This window comes from Lemur catta, chromosome 9 (genome assembly GCF_020740605.2).
Source record: "Lemur catta isolate mLemCat1 chromosome 9, mLemCat1.pri, whole genome shotgun sequence".
Taxonomy (NCBI): Eukaryota; Metazoa; Chordata; class Mammalia; order Primates; family Lemuridae; genus Lemur; species Lemur catta.
In genome coordinates, this window is record NC_059136.1 from 69,103,471 (window position 1) to 69,122,246 (window position 18,776).

An 18,776-nucleotide genomic window follows, 5' to 3' on the forward strand; every position below is an offset into this window, starting at 1 on the left:
TCTCAGGGATATTGATACAGGGACCTCATCCTCAATCTCTTCTTCCTTGGATTTTCCATCCCTCATTCTCTTCTTCTCCATCTCTGCCTAGTACCTCTCTCCCTTCTCCCATTAGAGAAACTGTGAGAATCCCTAAAGGCTCTCTCACCTCTTGGTCTTTGTCTGCATTTACCTCTCCTTTGACCTTACCCCTCTCAAGGCTTCAGACATCAACTGGTGTACAGCACTCCCCAAACCTACATCCCTCTCCCACACCCACTCCACCCCTACATACAATTTCCTTTTTCCCTTTTTTTCACATCTACTGTATTCAGCCCTCAAGCATGCCCCCTCGATTTTCCCCTTCCTGTTCGATGCTCCCTATCACAGGCTCTAGAATCAAACTGCAAACTGCCCCAGTTGTCATCTGTGACCTTGGGCAAGATCTGTAACCTCCATATTCCCTCCAGTTTTCCCCATCTAGAAAATAAAATAACTGGCGGGAGTGGCTTAAAAATAAAAATAAAATGAAATGAAATAACTATCCCTACCTCAAAGGGTTGTCATGAGAATTGAACGAGTTAATACATTAAACAGTGCCTAATATATCGTAAGTGTTCAAACATTTAGCATTAGTTGTACTAGTAGTATTTTATCACTACCCACCTCCAGGGTCTGATGCTCTCTTATCTATCCTTTGTTTCTTATATTTTATTATTCCATTCCATAATGATTATCCTGATTATTCCAATCTATAACAAATCGCTCCTCTAAATTTCAATTGCACTAATAGTAGCAGACTACTACAGTACAGGAAGATGATCAAATTTGGAGTAATGCATACCTGGGTTGAATCTTACATCTGGTACTAGCTGTGTGACCACATATATGTAACTTCAACTTCCTGAGCCTAGATTTCCTTATCAGTAAAAATGGAGATATTGCAAAGAACCTGTAAATCTGGCATGTGCCGAGCATCTTGCTTTTTGTATCTAACACAGAATCTGTGGAATAATGTTAGTTGAAAGATGTTTTTTCTTTTGCATAAGGTAGTTGCATGTCAGCAACACCAAGCATCATGCAATTCCCTGTGCACAGACATAGAATGAACACCAAGCATCATGCAATTCCCTGTGGACAGACAGAATGAACACCAAGCATCATGCAATACCCTGTGGACAAACAGAATGAGCAAGGATTGCTAAAGCTCCAGAGGAACAACACATAGAGAATTCTCTACCAGCCACCAGAAAAGTCTTCAAATTTCCAAGGATGGGGAGAATTCAACAGAGACTGCAGATATCTATCTGTGAAGTCAGTCTCCCACCAAAGAAACACAACATAACAGGACATTATATTTTTCCTTAAAAATACTCATACAAAAGCTACAAAAATAACATGTCAGGTACAGCTGATTATTTAGCAAATTGCTGACAGTTACCCTATTGCATTGCTGGCAGGAAACAAATTTCCTCTATTAGTAGTATTCCCCCCTGAAAATGACTCTGATGGTAGCCTCACTTTTGTCTAAAAACACATATGGCTGAATGGCAAATGGAAGAAATTACATAAACACTCAGGTCTGGAACCTTGTCAATAGCAACATTTATGAAGATGCTCTTTTCATTTCCTTTTAATGTAATTATCTAGTATATGATACACAAAGTTTTCAAAGAGCAATAGGATATCTTATCCACAAACTATGCTGAGAGAAAATAAAACAAATATTTTATATCCTTTGTGTACACAAAAACAGGCGATCTGGCTGGGACAAGCGATGAGGCAGAGGAATGCATGCACAACTAAAGAATGATTTTATGTAGTATTTTACTCCATAAATAGGAGGATGATAGATACGAAAGAAAGAAATAGTCCCTCCAGTACATATTACTTACTGGAGAATTGCTTGATTGAAACTCCTCTTCTGAAATGCAAATAACCCCTAAAAATACTAAATGTATCAACCATTTTCCCAGTCACCCTAACTTTTTTAATCAACATTGTAACACAGATAATCCAAAGGAACTGAAAATTAAGGCCTAATATTTGAAGTGGCATTTGACATGTGAAAATTAAGGCATATGGTTATTCCCACACTCTGCTGAAGTCTTAACTGCTTCCTCTTTTCCCTTCTTCCCTTAAACCTACTCTTAGATTTACTCAGTAAAGATTTCATGGAGGTTCTGCCTAATACAACCCAAATCTCTCTCCAACATGGAGGTATAGACCCTTCCTGTACCCACAGTCACAACCCTACTTCAGGTCTTCCATATTTCTCACCTGCCAACTATAATAGTCTCCTAATAGGTATTCTAATGGCCATCTTCTCTCCATTCACACCATAATTTTATCACTCTCTATTAAAAAAAAAAATGACCACTAGCTGCCAGGGGCCTGCCATAGTCCAATGAGCTAAGCCTGAAACTCATGACTCTGCCACCATCTGACCCTAGCCTACCTGAACAGCTACCTCTGCCCATCCAAGTTCTTCAAGATCCACTTCAAATGACCCTTCCTCCAAAAAGCTGTTGCTGATACCCTCCTAATGCTGTTATGGCACTGATCCCGTTTTCTTCCCATTCTTGTTACTTGTGTGTGTGGCTCATCGTCCTGTACTATCAGTTGAGGACAGTGACCATGTTTTACTGCTTCCTCTTCTTCCTGAAGCATAACATCTGGCACAGGTTATTCACAGCAGAAAGAACAGTAACTTTGGAGTCAGTGGATGTGGTTCAAATTTCTTTACCACCATTTATCTGGGCATATCACCTTTGCCAAATTATCTATCTGAACCTCACTTTTCTCATCTATAAAACGGGGATTAAAAAACACCTGACAGTTGAAGGTCTGTAGCATGCTCAGCATATATTAGATACTCCATGAATGGTAGCAATTATTTTATTAACTATTCAAATATTTTAATTGAGTGTCTCAGCATAGATGGCTTATTATTAAGTAGTAAGATATAAAGCAACTTTCTCATCCTTATTTATGAAGAACTTCCTGAAATGATATTAAAACAATCTTTGGGATTTACACAAAATTAATTTGCCAAAGTAGTTAGCCTTGACTACAGACAAGTGCTAATTTCCCTAAATCCTCTCAGAAGGGTTTGTTTACTTAAGCTACAGTTCCATAGTTACTGCATGGGGGACAGGAACCCAGGCCCCTGTCTGTGATTTATAATTTCTAGTACAATAATTGACAGGAAGAAGTCAGTGCCTACCTACCCATCCCTTTGGTAAACTTCCTTCAGTCTTCAGCTACAAAATAAGGTTAGCCTACATTAAAAAAATTCTCGGAGGTTCCTTCTGATTCTAATACCATGATTCACTAACTGCTATTCCCCAGTACATCCTGTCTGACCACTACTGAAAGTGAACAAGGGTAACCTTGGGGCAGCTGGAACCAGGTCCAGGAACATCAGCAATAAACACCCTAGGCAGAGTTTCTCGAATTGTGTTGCTTAGAACAGTAATTAAGCGTCCCTTTTGAAAATAAAGAGAAGGAGGAGGGGTAATGTGGCTATAAATCCCAAAGCTGCTACACTACTGGGAGGTCCAGGTCAAACTGGCAAGTGTACATATTAAGAGGTTACTGTGTACCCATTATTACGCTAAGGACTGTGGGGACTGGATACAGCAATAGAAGACCTTGTAGCTCATTATACTAAAATTGGGGAGATCCATTCTTGCAACAATTATTTATTGAATACCTTCTATGATGTTCTCAATATGGGAAGAGGAAAACAAAAGCAAAAATAAATACTTAGCTATCTATGTATAAATAGAATATACGACAGTGTAAAATTGCAGTACAGATAGGGAATAATCAAAGTGCCCTTGAAGTTGAAGAAGCTCTCTAGAGATTTCTACTTTTACTGAGCATTAAAACTATACCCACCATATTGCTTGATGACTTGTGATAAAGAAAAAATAAAAATTTAAAAAATTAAAAAATTAAACTATATTTCACTGTAAAAGAAGTTGCATTCATGTTGCCACTCACTGTTGGATATTTTTTTCACCCTTCATAAAGGCAGAGAGTAAGAGAATGGGGAGTAGAAGAAAGGGCGGAAAGAAAAGACAGTTAATAATTCCATACATCTGGGTAGTTTTGGGTTTTTACAATTTTCAAAGTGCTTCCAAATAACATATTATCTTCTGAGTCTCACAAAAACTCTGAGTCGGGCAGGGCAATGATTACTGTACAGTGAGAGGTCCATACATCATAGCTATAACTATAATATAAAGCATTCCAATATTTGAATTGATTACCCCAGAATATGTTGACAATTTTCTGCACATTAATTGTCTAAACACTGCATCGTGCCTACTAGGAGGAAAAAATGACTTTCTTCAAAAAGGTTAAAATACTCACCTAAGATCACAAAGCTAGTAAGTGGCAGTACCACACCAAGAACCCAGATATTTTTCCCCTCATGCCAAAATGCCTTGAGGGAACTAAAGTCTCTAATTAACAGTTATGTAGCTGTCAATTAAAATTAATACAAATAAAAAAATAAATAAACCTCATAAATGTATACAATTATGATTTGTCAATTAAAAACAATATTAAAAAATAAATACTTAGTATAATAGTAACATTCTTTAATTAATTTCCTTATGGCTTGTTTGTTAGGATATCAAATGCAATATTCAGCCTGATAGAAATTAATAAAGAAATAGGATCTTTAAAATTACAAGGTTAATACTTAGGCTACAAGTATTAATATCTTTCCTAAACAAATGTAACCAGAATTACGGTGGTTTGCCAAGGAGTAGAAGAACTGGAATGGTTTATACTATATTATATCATAGCAGTTTCTCTTCAAGATAGCCCATTAAATTATAAATTAGTTAAAGCTAAGATGACGCATTTTCTCCTTGCTAGGGTATCTGCACACATACAGGTCTATCATGCAGGTAACTGCTGGACCATCTTAGGTCAGCAACATTTATTCTCAGGAATATACTACACTTAATATCCAGACTCTGAGAGTAAAAAATTTACATTAAAGGCATTTAAAATAAGCTTGTTCTATATTTAGTAAGAAAGTGATGCTCAGATTTTTTTTTTTTAAATCTCTACAGGCGATATTAGAACTTGGGATAGGGAATTATGTCAAGCATAAAAGTACATAAAACAGAAAATGGCATGTTTTCTTTTAATGTAAAAAAGGGGCAAACAGGAAGGATCTCTAGATCGTGGGTCAAAAAACTGGACTCTGGTTCTATGTCAGTCATATCACAATGGTGGGCACGTTGGCAAGCGCTCTAACTTCTCTAGATCTCAATTTTTTTCAACTGTTAAAACTAAGAGTTGAGTCAATCCCTTTAAGTAACTCCCAAATTCTCTTCCAGTTAGTGTTTTGTGACTCTAATTTAATTACAGTGAATATGAAACTTGCTTAGGAAGTGATACTAAATGACTTAAAAAATGAATAGAAAACATCAGAAAATTTATAACAACAAAAAAGAGAAATGGAAGAAAAAGGATAAAGTTTTCCAAACTCAGTCTCCATCTCTCACTATGGAAAAAGCTGTCTCTGAAAAAAATATATATATCTGGATACTTTTCCACTACTTAGTTACCTTTGCTTGAAACTGTTATTAAATTCTCAGATGTCATAAAAAACAACAAACAAAACACAAGGCCCAGTCTATTACGTACATGCAGCATAATAAAGAAATTAGTTATATTACGATCCATGGAATCTCATATTAAGCTCTCAGCATACATCATGGCAGCAAAAGGAATCAGCTTCTAGCCACTCCTAAAATAAATGTTTCCAGATTCTTGAACTATCCTCAACAAAATCTAAATAGGGATACTACAGCCGATACTTGGACATGCAGAACTGGGGAAAGCAGGAGTTAATATCAAAGAATTGACACTTAATCACTCTAACTTCAAAAATAAAAAGTATATGCAGTTTTACCTTGTCCTTATTGCTACAAAGTAAGCAATCAACTAAGGCCTCTTCTTTAATTTCTATAGAAAATCCTGAAGATACATTGTTCTATTTCATGATTCATGGCAGGCTATAGAGTTTACTTAACATTTGTTTCAGGTTATACCACTTTTCTAATCCCTTATTCTAGAAATATCACTGATTATATTTTCAAGCCTATCAAATGAACAATTCATCATAGTTTCACATAGTAAGATATGTGAACTAAAATAAAATCTTAAGGCTCCCCCCAACTGGCTGACTGGACCCCTTCTTGGCCAAGAGTATATTCTAAAACTAAATTGCCTGCCATTTAGTTTTGCCTGCCATGAGGAGGGAGGTCAGACATGCTTCATCATGCCCCCTTCTTGGAGATTTCCTTTGTAACCCATTAACAGGCCTAAGGGTATGCAAGACAAACCTGCAGGTCCTCAATTTACACAACAAATATGATGTTTTATCTCTAACTAACAGACAGAGCTCCTTATCTTAAAACATTCGAAGTTGTTAGACAAAGCTTCATATCTTTAACCAATTACAAGTCAAAGAATCTTTAAACTCACCTATAACCTGTAATCCTCCCGCCCTTAGAGGTGGTTCGGGCCAAACCACTGTATGCCTCCCACTTGTTGATTTATGACTTTACCTGTAACTCCTGTCTCCCTGAAATGTATAAAACCAAACTGTAACCCAGCCACAGCAACTCTACTTGCTCAAGGCTTCTTGGGCATGGCTCCGCATCATAGTACTCATATTTGGTTCAGAATAAATCTCTTTAAAATTATTTTATGGAGTTGGGCTTCTTTTCCATTGACACATATTAATAAAAGTTAGAAGCAGTGACAACATCTCAGTATTGCCTCACTTTATGAAACATGCATCTTGGCAAAGTCAGCTATACAGTATAAATCTACAAAGTGAATCATCTTTTACCCATGGTAAAAATCTGAGCTACATCCCATACCTGAAAATCCCAACCGCTCAGTTGAAAAGTTTTAAAATTATAAAGACTCAGTAAAGCTGCTGGCCAGCTGTGCAGCAGGCAGGCTGGATATTATATTTAGGCACATCAACCTGCAGAGACTAAAGTCCCTTGGGGTTCTTGTTCCCCTTAGAGTACTTTAAGAACTTTCCGCTTTTCGGAACTTTCCAGATGCTGAACTTCTCCCTGCCCTAGTCTCCACTATGCCCCAGCTCTAAATGAGTACTTTCCAAAACCTGGCTCCCTTCCTCCTCTTCTTAGCTAGGCATATATAATATTTAATTGGGCAAGACAGCCATTTCACATTTTGTCACTATGTGCTCCTCTCTAGTTCATGGTAAACAATGATATAAAAATTTAGTTTAAAACTTTAGTTCAAAGCTGCAACAACCACAATCACTTTGTTTTTAAGGTTTGAAAGTTTGTATATTGTACAAAGACTATCTGCTGAGATGTTTATACATTTCCTGATGTCAAGACTATTCCTCTCTTGGTTGCTTAGCACATACATTTTGGCTATTTTTAACTTTCTGGCAAATCCCTTTCTTTCTATTTCCCAATCATGAACGGCTTAATAGTACTATTCATTCATTCAACACTCATTCAAAAAATATTTACAGATCAACTACTGTGTATCAGGTGCTATTCTAAAGCACTGGGGAGCCAACAATGAACAAAACACAAACACCCCTGCCCTCAAGAAGTTAGTTACACTACAGGGAGGCAGACAGTAATAAAGAAAAATAAGCATAATATATGGTATGTTAGGTGGTAGTAAGTTCTAAAGAGTAAAATAAAGCAGGAAAGGAGAGCAAGAACTATTGAAAGTGGGGTGCAATTTTAGATATTTTATAAACATTGTGACAACACCACCAAGAATATTTGTTTTGATTTCACTTCTTTCTTAAAAAAATTTTTACCCCTAAACAGATGAAAATGTGAACAGACAAGTTCCTCTTTACAGTTGCATATATCTATTTTAACATGTATTGCTAATCACCTTAAAGGCTACAGGCATGGTAAACTAAAGGCTCAGAAAATTGAAGTAGCCTAATGACAATGCATATTGCAACTACACTGTTGCTTTGGTGATTTTCACAGGAACTAGACATAATATACCTATTTGCTAAGAGGACATTTCAAAATGATTTACTGAAATTAGTATGTAGTATTTCCTTCTATTTTTCATAGGAAAACTGAGGGCAAGGAAAACTATGTATAAAGCTATACCAGGAATTGATAGGAACTGCGTGGGGTACAGTATGAACTAGGTATCTGAACCAGTGCTGTAAGGAAAATATTTGGGGCTGTGGTGATAGATTGTAAAGAGTTTATGAAAGTAAAATGTTCTATTAATAAAATGTGCAATAGTTAGGTTTCCTTAAATGTATGTGGAAATGAAGATCATTGTCTATAAAGTATTCACTGTTAGAGGTAAAATTAGGAGAGGTGACCAGTCATTATGTAACCCTTAATGGCAAAGAATTCTTTTGTTTCCCCCATCCTGGAACCTCATTTTTCTCTCCATTCTTTTGGGGCTACACCTGAGAGAAGAAATCCTGAAAGACAACCGCACTCTTCATTGTGGGGTTTGTGTCAGACACATTTTAGTCTGTGGGTTCCTGAAATTCAGCACCCACTCACATCCAGAGAGCCTCAGCATGGACCAATCCCGGAGTGTGAAATTTTTCAGCCCAAGTAGGATGCATTTTTCCAATTCCTAAGCTAAAAGGAATTGCCTTTTGAAAAATTCTCACAAAGGCAAACAGTGGCCCTGGGTACCACAGATGAATGCCCAAGACATCCATTGTGTCACTATAATTGCCGTTATACATGTCACTTGTTTTCAGTTCCCTTTTCTTTTTCTACCTTTTGCTGTTTCCCTCTACCTATGATCTAGGCCTGTACAAGCTTTGTTTAGCTCTAGCTGACAACACTCAAGAGCCAGAGTTTGCTAACCCTAATTAATGACAACAGCAGAATGTATGTAGCTATATATAGCTTAACACTAACTATATGCTAGGCACTTTGCTAAGTGTTTTACAAATATCTTATTTAATCCTCATAACAACCATGTGACACAGGAGGTATTTTATCTCCCTTTTACAAATGCAGAGACAGGCCCTAAAAAGTTAAGTACCTTGGCCAAGGTCATACAGCTCACAGACCTCAAAGCACAGATTTGAAACCTAAGCATCAGTCTTATCCAAAAGAACAATGTTCTTTTACACTGAGCCATAAAGGCTGTGCTCTAATATTATACAGACCTGAGTCCCAACTTTAATGCTACCAGTTACCATTTATGCTATTTAGTGAGCTATTCAACCTGAGATTCCTGGAGTATTGAAACAGAATAACAGTACCACTTCAACATGTGGTTGTGAGCATTAAATGAGCTAACATATATAAAAATTGTCTAGCAGAGTTATTGTTGGACGCTGAAATCAATAATTGCTATATTAAACCCCGGCCTTTCTTCTATTTGATTATCTGTTACAGAGACAGCCACGAAAACACTAAGGATAAGCATAAATTGCAAATGATCATGAAGCGCAACATTAATGGTCAATGTGCTCGGTTCCCCGAGAGGTTCCGGCGCTGAAAAACGAATGCAACAGCCCTTCCTCCACGCCTCTGGAGTGGCGAACCCAAAACACTAGACAGAAGAATTTCGAAGCTGGAGCAGGAACAGCAACTGCTGGGATACGTCTCCTCACAACCTCCTTGCTTTACTCCGGAAGAGTCACCCACCCCACCTGGCAGCTTCTCTTCGGCTGCTCTGAAGCGCGCCCCGTCCGTTCATCATGGCATTCGCTTCACCTTGAGTATGGTCTGGGGTCCCTGCCCCTCTCCGCGGTTGGCGCTGCAGAGATTCAGGGCCTGTCACCCTTCTCTGGGCCAAGGCCCGACCCTCCCCGCCGAGGGGAGGCAGGCGGATCCCAGGCACCACCCCTTCAGGTGCGCGACAGCCAGGACCAGGCGGCTCCTCGCCGAGCAGACCTGAGCCCAAGTTGGGGCTCTTCCAGAAGGCACCGGCCAGCCCCGGGCCTGGCCAAGTCGCCGACCAGGCGTTCAGCGGCCCGGGAGCCGCACGCGCGCCCTGCCGTCCCCGGCTAAGCGAAGCCCAGAGTGCGCTTCCAGAGCCAGGGCCCAGTGGGCCTCGCCGCGCGGAGCCCGAGGGCCCCGATTCCGCAGGCCAGGACTTTCCTCTTCCCCCGGGGGCATGGTGGGTTGCGGGGGCCACCGCCCAGAAACAGGGCGAGGCCCGCACTCACTTGCCGGTCTTCGGGATGGAAGGCGAGCGCTGGTGCGGAACAGACCAGCAACGTCTGCAGCGAGGTCCAAGCCACCCGCGATTCACAAGAACCTAGGATGGACGGGCAGAGGGGCGGGGCGGGGGCGCGCGGGGGCGTGTCAAAGGCTCTCCCCGCCCACTCCCAGCCTGCGCGAGCTCCGCCCGCCCCGGCCGCAGCCCGCCCTTTATTCCCGGCTGCCGTTAGGCTGACGCTTCTCCGCTACTGCAGAGGTCGCTCGCTTGCCAAAAACCGAAAGTTGACTTTAGGCATTTCAAAAAGTTGTTTGGTGCACCAAAATTAATTCCTGAAAATAAAGAAATTAAAATATTTGATAAAATTTATACCATCTCTGAACCGAGAAAAATTCTCAACATGAAAATAGTGAAATATGTACTGGCTCTTAACCATACTTATTTACAGCGTTTTCAAGGTGCACACTACCATTTTACATCCTTCATTTCATTTAATCCTCACAACAGTCTTGTGACGTGTTTGGTGCCCCATGCATCCCCATTTCGCAAATGAAAACTGCAGTGGAATAACGTAACATTTAGAAGCTAAGTAACTGGCCTACTTGCCTAAAGTCACAGATTCTGCTAAATAACTTCAAAGCACCCTGCCCTGGCAGCTTACTACATTCACTATGCTGTCTGCTAAAAACAAACCACTATGGAAAACGTTGCTACATTTGACTGCTTAATAATTTGGAACTTCTGCCCAAGGAAACAGGGACAAAATCAATAGGCAAACACATTGGAAAAAATGTTTGTCATAAACCTGACAAAAAGCATCTTAAATTCATTTAAATTGGTAAGAAAAAAAACCATGCAATAGAAAAATGGGCAAAGGATAAATTTTTTACTTACAGAAGAAATGGAAAATGAAACAAAGAAATGTAAACAATCTTTTTTTTTTGGAAACAGAGTCTCACTCTGTCCCCTGGGTAGAGTACAGTGTGTCATTGTAGTTCACTGTAGCCTCAAAATCCTGGGCTCAAGCAATCCTCCTGCCTCAGCCTCCCAAGTAGCTGGGGCTACAGATGTGTGCTACCACGCCCAGCTAATTTTTCTTTTTCCTTTTGTAGAGATGAGGTCTAAAGTCCGGACCAAAAAAAAAAATGTAAGTTATTAAAGACAAAAGAGATTTCTGACAGCCAAAAGTGCCATGAGGGAAGGATTAAGAGGCGATGTGACAAAGAGAGTCTTAAGTATAGTAGAAGCTTATTTAGACTAGGGATCAGGAAAGACCTGTCTAGGATGGTATTTGATCTGAGACCTGAAAAATAAGAAGGAACTAGTCATGCAAACATCTAGGGGCAGAGGAATGATAGAAGGGGCAAAGGTAAGAACAAACAGCAAATTGCAAGTATAAGAAACAAGCCCTTTGTGGCTGAAATATAATGGGGAAGTGGAAGGAGAAGTGTTTTATTTTTGCTTTTACTAAAGGTTGTTGGTTTTATTTTTTATTCTGTTTTTATAATTAAATGAAGGTCCACAGACTCCACTAATTTAACTGCAAGCTTCAAATATTCCAGAATATGCAGTATCCATACCTAGCCTTTAAAATTTTTCTATTAAAACAGGGAAAGAGTAGAGACAAGGGGATGGTTTTGCACTTTTAGTATTCAAAAAGCAATCTCTCATTTGAATGTGTAATGCCATAGCTATTCAATATACTTATTCATTCTCTTCAACTAGAATCCAAATTCCATTCTACTTTTGTGTATATTCATTCACCCATTAATTTAACATGTGTTGAATGCATATTATGTACCAAACATAACAAGCTTCTAGAAATAAAAAAATCAAATAAGTATGAGACTCAACACCTGGCAGAGAGTTAAATTCATGTTAAAATGAATGAGATATTCACAAAACACTCTCTTAGGTATTCTTCTGCCTCATGGGCTGTTCCTTTTTTCCTTTGCTTTTTGATCCTCATATTCCCAGTTTTTAAACACTGGAGTGGCCCGAGGCTTAGTTCTTGAACCTTCTCTTTTTTATCTTCAATCACATCCTTAGTTATCTCATCTAGTCTTACAGCTTTGAATTCCATCTATATTCTTAAGGCTACCAAACTTCCATGCCTTCTCTCTGAAACTCCAGATTCTAACTGCCTACATTTCACCTAGATATTGTATTAGTTACCATTTGCTCTATAACAGATTACACCAAATTTAATGGCTTAAATAGGAACAATCATTTATTGTCTCTCACAGGTTCTGTTGTTTAGGAATTTAGTATTAGCTTAGCTAGGCGGTTCTGGCTCACCATCACTCATGATGTTGCATTCAGCTATTAGCAAGGGCTACAGTCATCTGATGGCTCAACAGGGACTGAAGGATCTATGTCCACGGTGACTCACTCACACAGCTACCAAAGTGCTATTGTTTGTCAGTGGGAGACCACAGTTCCTCTCCACATGGGCTTCTCCACAGGGCTGCCTGAGTGTCCTCATAGCATGACTGCTAGCTCCCCTCAAGGCAAACAATCCAAGAGACTAAGGCAGAAGCTGCAATGACTTTTCTTTATTATGACTTAGCCTCAAGTCATACATCATCACTTAGTTTACAGGATTCTGTTGGTCAAACAGACCAGCCTCAATTTAACGTGGGAAGGAATTGCACAAAGGAGTAAATCCAGGGGGTAGGGACCATTGAGGACCATTTTGGAGGCTGGCTACCACATTTGTCTGATATGTGTTCCATACCTAACATATACAGATACAACTTTCTGATCTTCCTCCCCATAGCTGTTCCTCCCACACTGTTCTCTATCCCTAATTAATAGCAAAGCACTCTTCTGGTTGTTTAGGCCAAAACACTTGGAGTCATCTTTGACTCTTTCCTCCCACATCCCATCCCCATCTGGTCTGGTCTGTTAGGGAATTAACTCTACCTTCAAAATATATCCATATCTTCTAGCCTAGTCCAAGCCACTATTATTCCTTTCTAGATTATTCTAGTATTCTCTTAACTGCTTCCCTACTTGCTCCCCTTTAGTCTATCCTCAAAACAGTGAGAAGGATCCAATTAAAATGTCATAAGCACACAAAGCAAAAATCAAAGTTCTTACAATTGCCTACAAGGTCCTACCTACACTGCTTGACCCCCATCTCCTCTCTGACCTCATCTCTTACTACTCTCCTTCTTCCTCACTCTATCTACAGTAGATTTATTGTTCTTGGACAATGGCATATGCCTTCCCAATACAGGCTTTTGCACTTTCTTTTCCCTCTACATGAAATGCTCTGTCCCCAGATATCCTCATGGCTCACTCCCTCTTCCATGGATCTTTATTCAAATGTCTCTCTCAGTGTGACCTTCTCTGGCCACTACTCTATTTTAAATTGCTTTGAGTATACAGAAATACACTCTATACCCCTTCCTAATTTATCTTCCTCTTTAGATGTATTAAATATGTTATTACCACATAACATATATCTTTTACTTATTTCTTATTTACTAGTTTTCCCCATCCAGAATATATACTACACTAGAACTGTTCTGTTCACTACATTTAGAAGAACAGTAGGCATATTATAGATACACAGTAAATATTTGTTGAATGAATGAAGAAATTGGGCCAAGTTCTGTTATAAGCAAAAAATAAAACATGGTCATTGAGTTTACAGTATAGTGAAGGTGCACATTACCAACTCTTCCTCCAAAATATATTCCAGATTAACAAATAATCACGAAAATAAAAATGAAGTATAAAATGTGCTTAGGGCCATAAAATAAACAACGTATATTAGGAAGAATCAAGAGAAGTTTCTTGAAGGAGTGACATTTAGGCTACGAGCTGAAAGATGAATAGAAATTAGCCAGGTAAGGAACAGTGGAGTGTGGTGGGGCCAGTGAGAGGATATCAAGATAGTGGAATGGGAAGGATTCCTGACAGAATATCATGTAGGGTGATCTGAGACTTACTGGAGGAAAGAAAAGATTGAAAAGATAGCATGGCTGAAACCTATTGAGAGAGGGAATGTGGGGAGTGGGGGAGAGGGCATTTATCGAGAATTTAAAGCAGGGAAATAAAGTGTTCTAATCTTTTAAAGAAATACCATTTCGCCAATAATAGGACAAAATCACATCATAAGCCTCGTGATGTGAGGCCATGGAGAGTGTATGTTACTTAGTGTTCCTGCCAAAAATGCATGACCTAAATTGAATCACAAGAATCATAAGGAAACAATCAACCAAATCCAAATCTATGGACACATCATAAACCATTGATGTTTAATCATGGCAACTGTGGTAGGGGTGCCAGATAATATATAGGATGCCCAGTCAAATTTGAATTTCAGAGAAATAGCAAATAACTTTTCAGTGTAAGTGTGCCCCATGGACTATATTATGCTAAAAATTACTTGTTGTTTATCTGAAATTAAAATTTTACTGGGTGTCCCCTATTTATATTTGTTAAATCTGATAACTCCACTCCCAGGGATATTTGGCTATGTTGGAGATACTTGGGTTTTCACAACTGGGTGAAGCTGCTCCTGGTATTGAACAGATAGAGGCCAGGGATATTGCTAAACATCCTACAAATCACAAGACAGCCTCTCACAACAAAGAATTATCCAGCCCAAAATTTCAATAGTTCCAAGGCTGAGAAACCTTGCTACAAATCAATGGGACTACACATTAAAAAAAACTGATGTCATGAAAGACAAAGGCTGAGGAAATATTACAGGTTTAAAGAAACCAAAGAAACATGACAATTAAATGCAACATATTATCAGGATTTGATCTTGAATTAAGGAAAAAATAGTTGGTATAAAGGACAGCATTGGGAAATCAACAAAATTTGTATATTGAATAATAGTATTCTATCAATTTCAATTTCTTGAATTTGATAATTATACTGAAACTAAATACGAGAATGTCTCTAAGAGTAAAAAGTCATGATATCTGTAATCTACTCTCAAAAGGTTCAACAACAGAAAATAATAATAGGAATATAATATGCACACTATATGTAATACATATGAAAAAAGATAAAGAAAATGGGAGAAAATATTAACAATGGCTGAATCTAGTTGAAGAGCATATGGGAGTTTTTGCAGCTTTTCTAGGGAATTAAATTTTGTTTCAAAATGAAAAATTCCATTAAAAATTCACTCTAGCAAAGATATCAGCAACTCAATTTTAATATTATCATAGTATCCAGTGGTATAAATATTTTATTTAGCAATATTGAGGTAGCCACCAGTAGAAATATGTGAAATAAAAGTGGTTCTCTCTGGGGAAATAGGCTAAGGTTCAGAAGAAATTGGGAAGGCTATCTATACAATTTTTTAAATCCTAAAGAAATATGGCTGATTTAATGGGAAGAGGTGGAGGCAGCAATCATAATAGTAAAAGGAACACTGGATTTGGAGTAACAAGGCATGGATTCCAATCTTCTAACAATATCTATCAGCTGTGTGTCGTTGCTTAAGTTAATAAATCTCTTTGAGCTACAGTTCTCTCATTTGTTAACCTGGGATACCAATTACTCCACAAGGTAGTTGGGAAGATCAAATGAAATAAAAGCGTGTGTTAACTAGCTATGTTTTTTTTTTTTTTTTTGGAGACAGAGTCTTGCTGTGTTGCCTGACCTAGAGTGCCGTGGGGTCAGTCTAGCTCACAGCAACCTCTAACTCCTGGGCTCAGTGATCCTCCTGCCTCAGCCTCCCAAGTAGCTGGGACTACAGGCATGCACAACCACGCCCAGCTAATTTTTTTTTTCTATCTTTAGTTGTCTGGTTAATTTCTATTTTTAGTAGAGACGGGGGTCTCGCTCTTGCTCAGGCTGGTCTCGAACTCCTGACCTAAAGGGATCCTCCAGCCTCGGCCTCCCTGAGTGCTAGGATTACAGGTGTGAGCCACCACGCCCCGCCTCTCACTATGTAATATTAAAAGTACTATGGAAATGAAACCTAATTTTTAAAAACTATGACTACCCTCCCTTATTGCCATAATTTTTTTTTAATAATCCATATAGTAGGTACTCCATTTGCAGCCTATGTTTTCACTCACATCAGTTCTGAAGTAGGATTCAAAACCTCTTCATTCCTTCAAAAGAATGCCGCTTTCTGCTTCAGCTAGAAATATCAACGTTATTGAAGATTTTTCGGGGAGACCAGGGGTTTTTTACTACACATCCCGGAGCATACAGTGGAATCAATGTCTGGTCAAGAGACCTCCTCCCCCTAAGACCAGCTTGCCCTTGGCATTGTTTGTTCCTCTTCTTTGGCTTCTCTCTTCCTCTCCTGAATCTACCCCTCTATTCTCTCAATCTCTTCCTTTCTCTTCCTTGCGTGGGGCAGTTTAATTCTTCCAAGCATTTATTTCCAAAAAAGATACTCTAGTGTCAAGATTCACCCTACGTTGAAGACAGCAGAGAATTATGAATAACAATTTTTTTTTGCTGGATACATATATGCTTGGCTCCATTTCTAAGCTTTCAGTTCTGTTCTGGAGATCTACCCTTGTACGAAAACCATGAAAGAGCCCCGGAGAGACGAGCAGAAACGGGTCGGCGGGCCTGAAGGGCAACCTCACGACCCGGGTCCACCGGGCGCACGCGCGGAACGCCAGCCAAACCCTACCCAATCCGGGTATTTCCCATCCCTTTAACCCGTGGACCGGAAGTCGTGGGAGCGGAAGAGGCGCCGACCAGGAAACGGGAGGAGGCGGTTCTCTCGGAGGGACCGCGACTTCCTTAGCCTGGCCCGCCTGGGGAGCCGCCCAAAGGCGTAAAGTGTCAGCCCGCAAGTTGTAGGCCATGGCGCTGGCCGCTCGACTACGGCGCTTCCTCCCTTTGAGACGTGGAGCCGCCCCGGGGTTTTGGCTCCCGACGGGGACTTCCGGCAGCCGCGGCCCCCGCGGCCCCGGGCGCTTCCGCGTCTCTGAGGTACCCTCGCCGCCCTGGCCGCTGCTTCCTCCGCTGCCAAGTGGGTGGGTTCGGACTCTTCCTTCTTCAGGCTTGGCAGCCCCGCGCCACCTGTGGGAATGAGAACGAGGTGAACTCAGGCAGGAACTCGGGACTGTGACCGGCAGGTCCTTTCTCTCTCGCAAGCCGCCTCCCTGTGAAGGCTGGGGGTTGGGTCAGAGGAAGTGGGGTGTGCCTTCCCGGAGAGGCTGCCTCACGTCTGCCCTTCTGTGAGAACATGTAGAACAGGACGGCGAAAGAACCTGGACCGCTGTGAAATAATTGTCACTTTGATCCATGCCAGCTGCGGCCACAGCACTTGAGGGCGTCAGTCTACCAGACTGAAAACCTTGTGGTGTGATTTTGAAAATTCCTACGACTCAGAAGCAGAGATTTCATATCATTTAGGTTTTTCAGAAAAATAATTATTTCCTAGTTACTTGTTTTTTTCTGCATAACGTTAAGGGAGGCTGTTGGGCTGTTAGATTGTAGTCTTGTGGCATTTTAATTAGACTGTTCTTGGGCTTTGGGTGTTCTTGAAAGGGGACGGGGGGGCGGGTGCGCATTGGTGCATATGATATATTTCACTTGAACTAGGTGTTTCATTATTTTAAACTCAAAACGACATTTTTACCTGCCTGCTCAGTTAAAATTGTTCAGAATTATTGTGGGACGGGGGGATAGAAAGATAGTAAGGCATAAATCCTTTCTTCCGAAGAGTTTATAACCAAATGAGAAGATGCTAGGTGATAATGGGCAGAGGGATGGGAGGAGTACTAAGTACGAAACCATTTAGCCTTAAGTTTTACTAAGTATGAAAATACTTAGCCTTACGTTTCCAAATTAGAACATTGGTGAGTAGAAAGTCCCATTTTAGTGGGGGTGATCATAGTTTAAACAATACTAACTAGCATTTATTGAAGGCTTACTGTGTTAAACAACTGTGTTAAGCCAGACACTGTAGTAAGCCATACTCCGTTTAATCTTTATATCCACCCTATCTAGTAAGAACTCTTATTTAAATCATTTTTCATCAGAGCAAATGGAAATAAGGTTAAATAATTGTGTCCACGTCATGGCAGCTAAAAGATGTTGTATTTGATGGTGGGCAGAGTATCTCCAGAGCCCATGAGCTTGAAATAGCCTCTATGCTAAAAAATTGAAAACTGGAGAAGCAAGATAGAAAAGGATAGGAAAAAAGTCAAGATCAAGAGGGACTAGAAAGATTCATAAGTAATAAAGCTCTGCTCTAAATCAAAGGCAGTAATGAAAACTCTTCCTTCCTTCCAGGTTTATTGACTTTTCACGGAGTTGGAACTATGCTACCAATTTTCTAGTTCTTCATGCCTTTACATAGCTTTTATTTTTGTTTTCCCTTTTTCTAGATCTTTCACTCAGCATGATGTTAATAAGTTGAGTTAGAGATATTTATTCCCCAGGAGTTTTCAGAGACTTGGGCCTACTTCTGGGTGGCTGAGGAGAGATTTCAGTTTTCTGTGTTTCAGTTTGTAAGCTGTTTTATAAAATACCCACCTGTGAACAGTAATTCTTTAGCAAATTTGTACTGAGTGCTTGCTATATGTCAGGCTCTGTTCTAAGGTCTGGGAATATAGTAGTGAACATAAGAAACAGAAACCCTGTGAAAG

General features: G+C 39.8%; 2 protein-coding genes across 2 annotated transcripts in view; one reads left to right on the top strand and one right to left on the bottom strand.

Moving 5' to 3' along the window:
* Positions 1 to 10,295, bottom strand: part of CPNE3 (copine 3) — a 43,682-nt gene extending 33,387 nt beyond the window's left edge. The window contains exon 1 of the mRNA XM_045560493.1: positions 10,190 to 10,295. The gene's annotated coding sequence lies outside the window, so the exon portion shown is untranslated. The remainder of the gene's footprint in view (positions 1 to 10,189) is intronic.
* Positions 10,296 to 16,851: 6,556 nt separating this feature from the next.
* The window catches only part of RMDN1 (regulator of microtubule dynamics 1), a 31,975-nt gene continuing 30,050 nt past the window's right edge, over positions 16,852 to 18,776 (top strand). Inside the window, exon 1 of the mRNA XM_045561543.1 lies at positions 16,852 to 17,112. Within this exon, the coding sequence (XP_045417499.1) occupies positions 16,984 to 17,112 (129 nt within the window). The 5' untranslated portion in view covers positions 16,852 to 16,983. The remainder of the gene's footprint in view (positions 17,113 to 18,776) is intronic.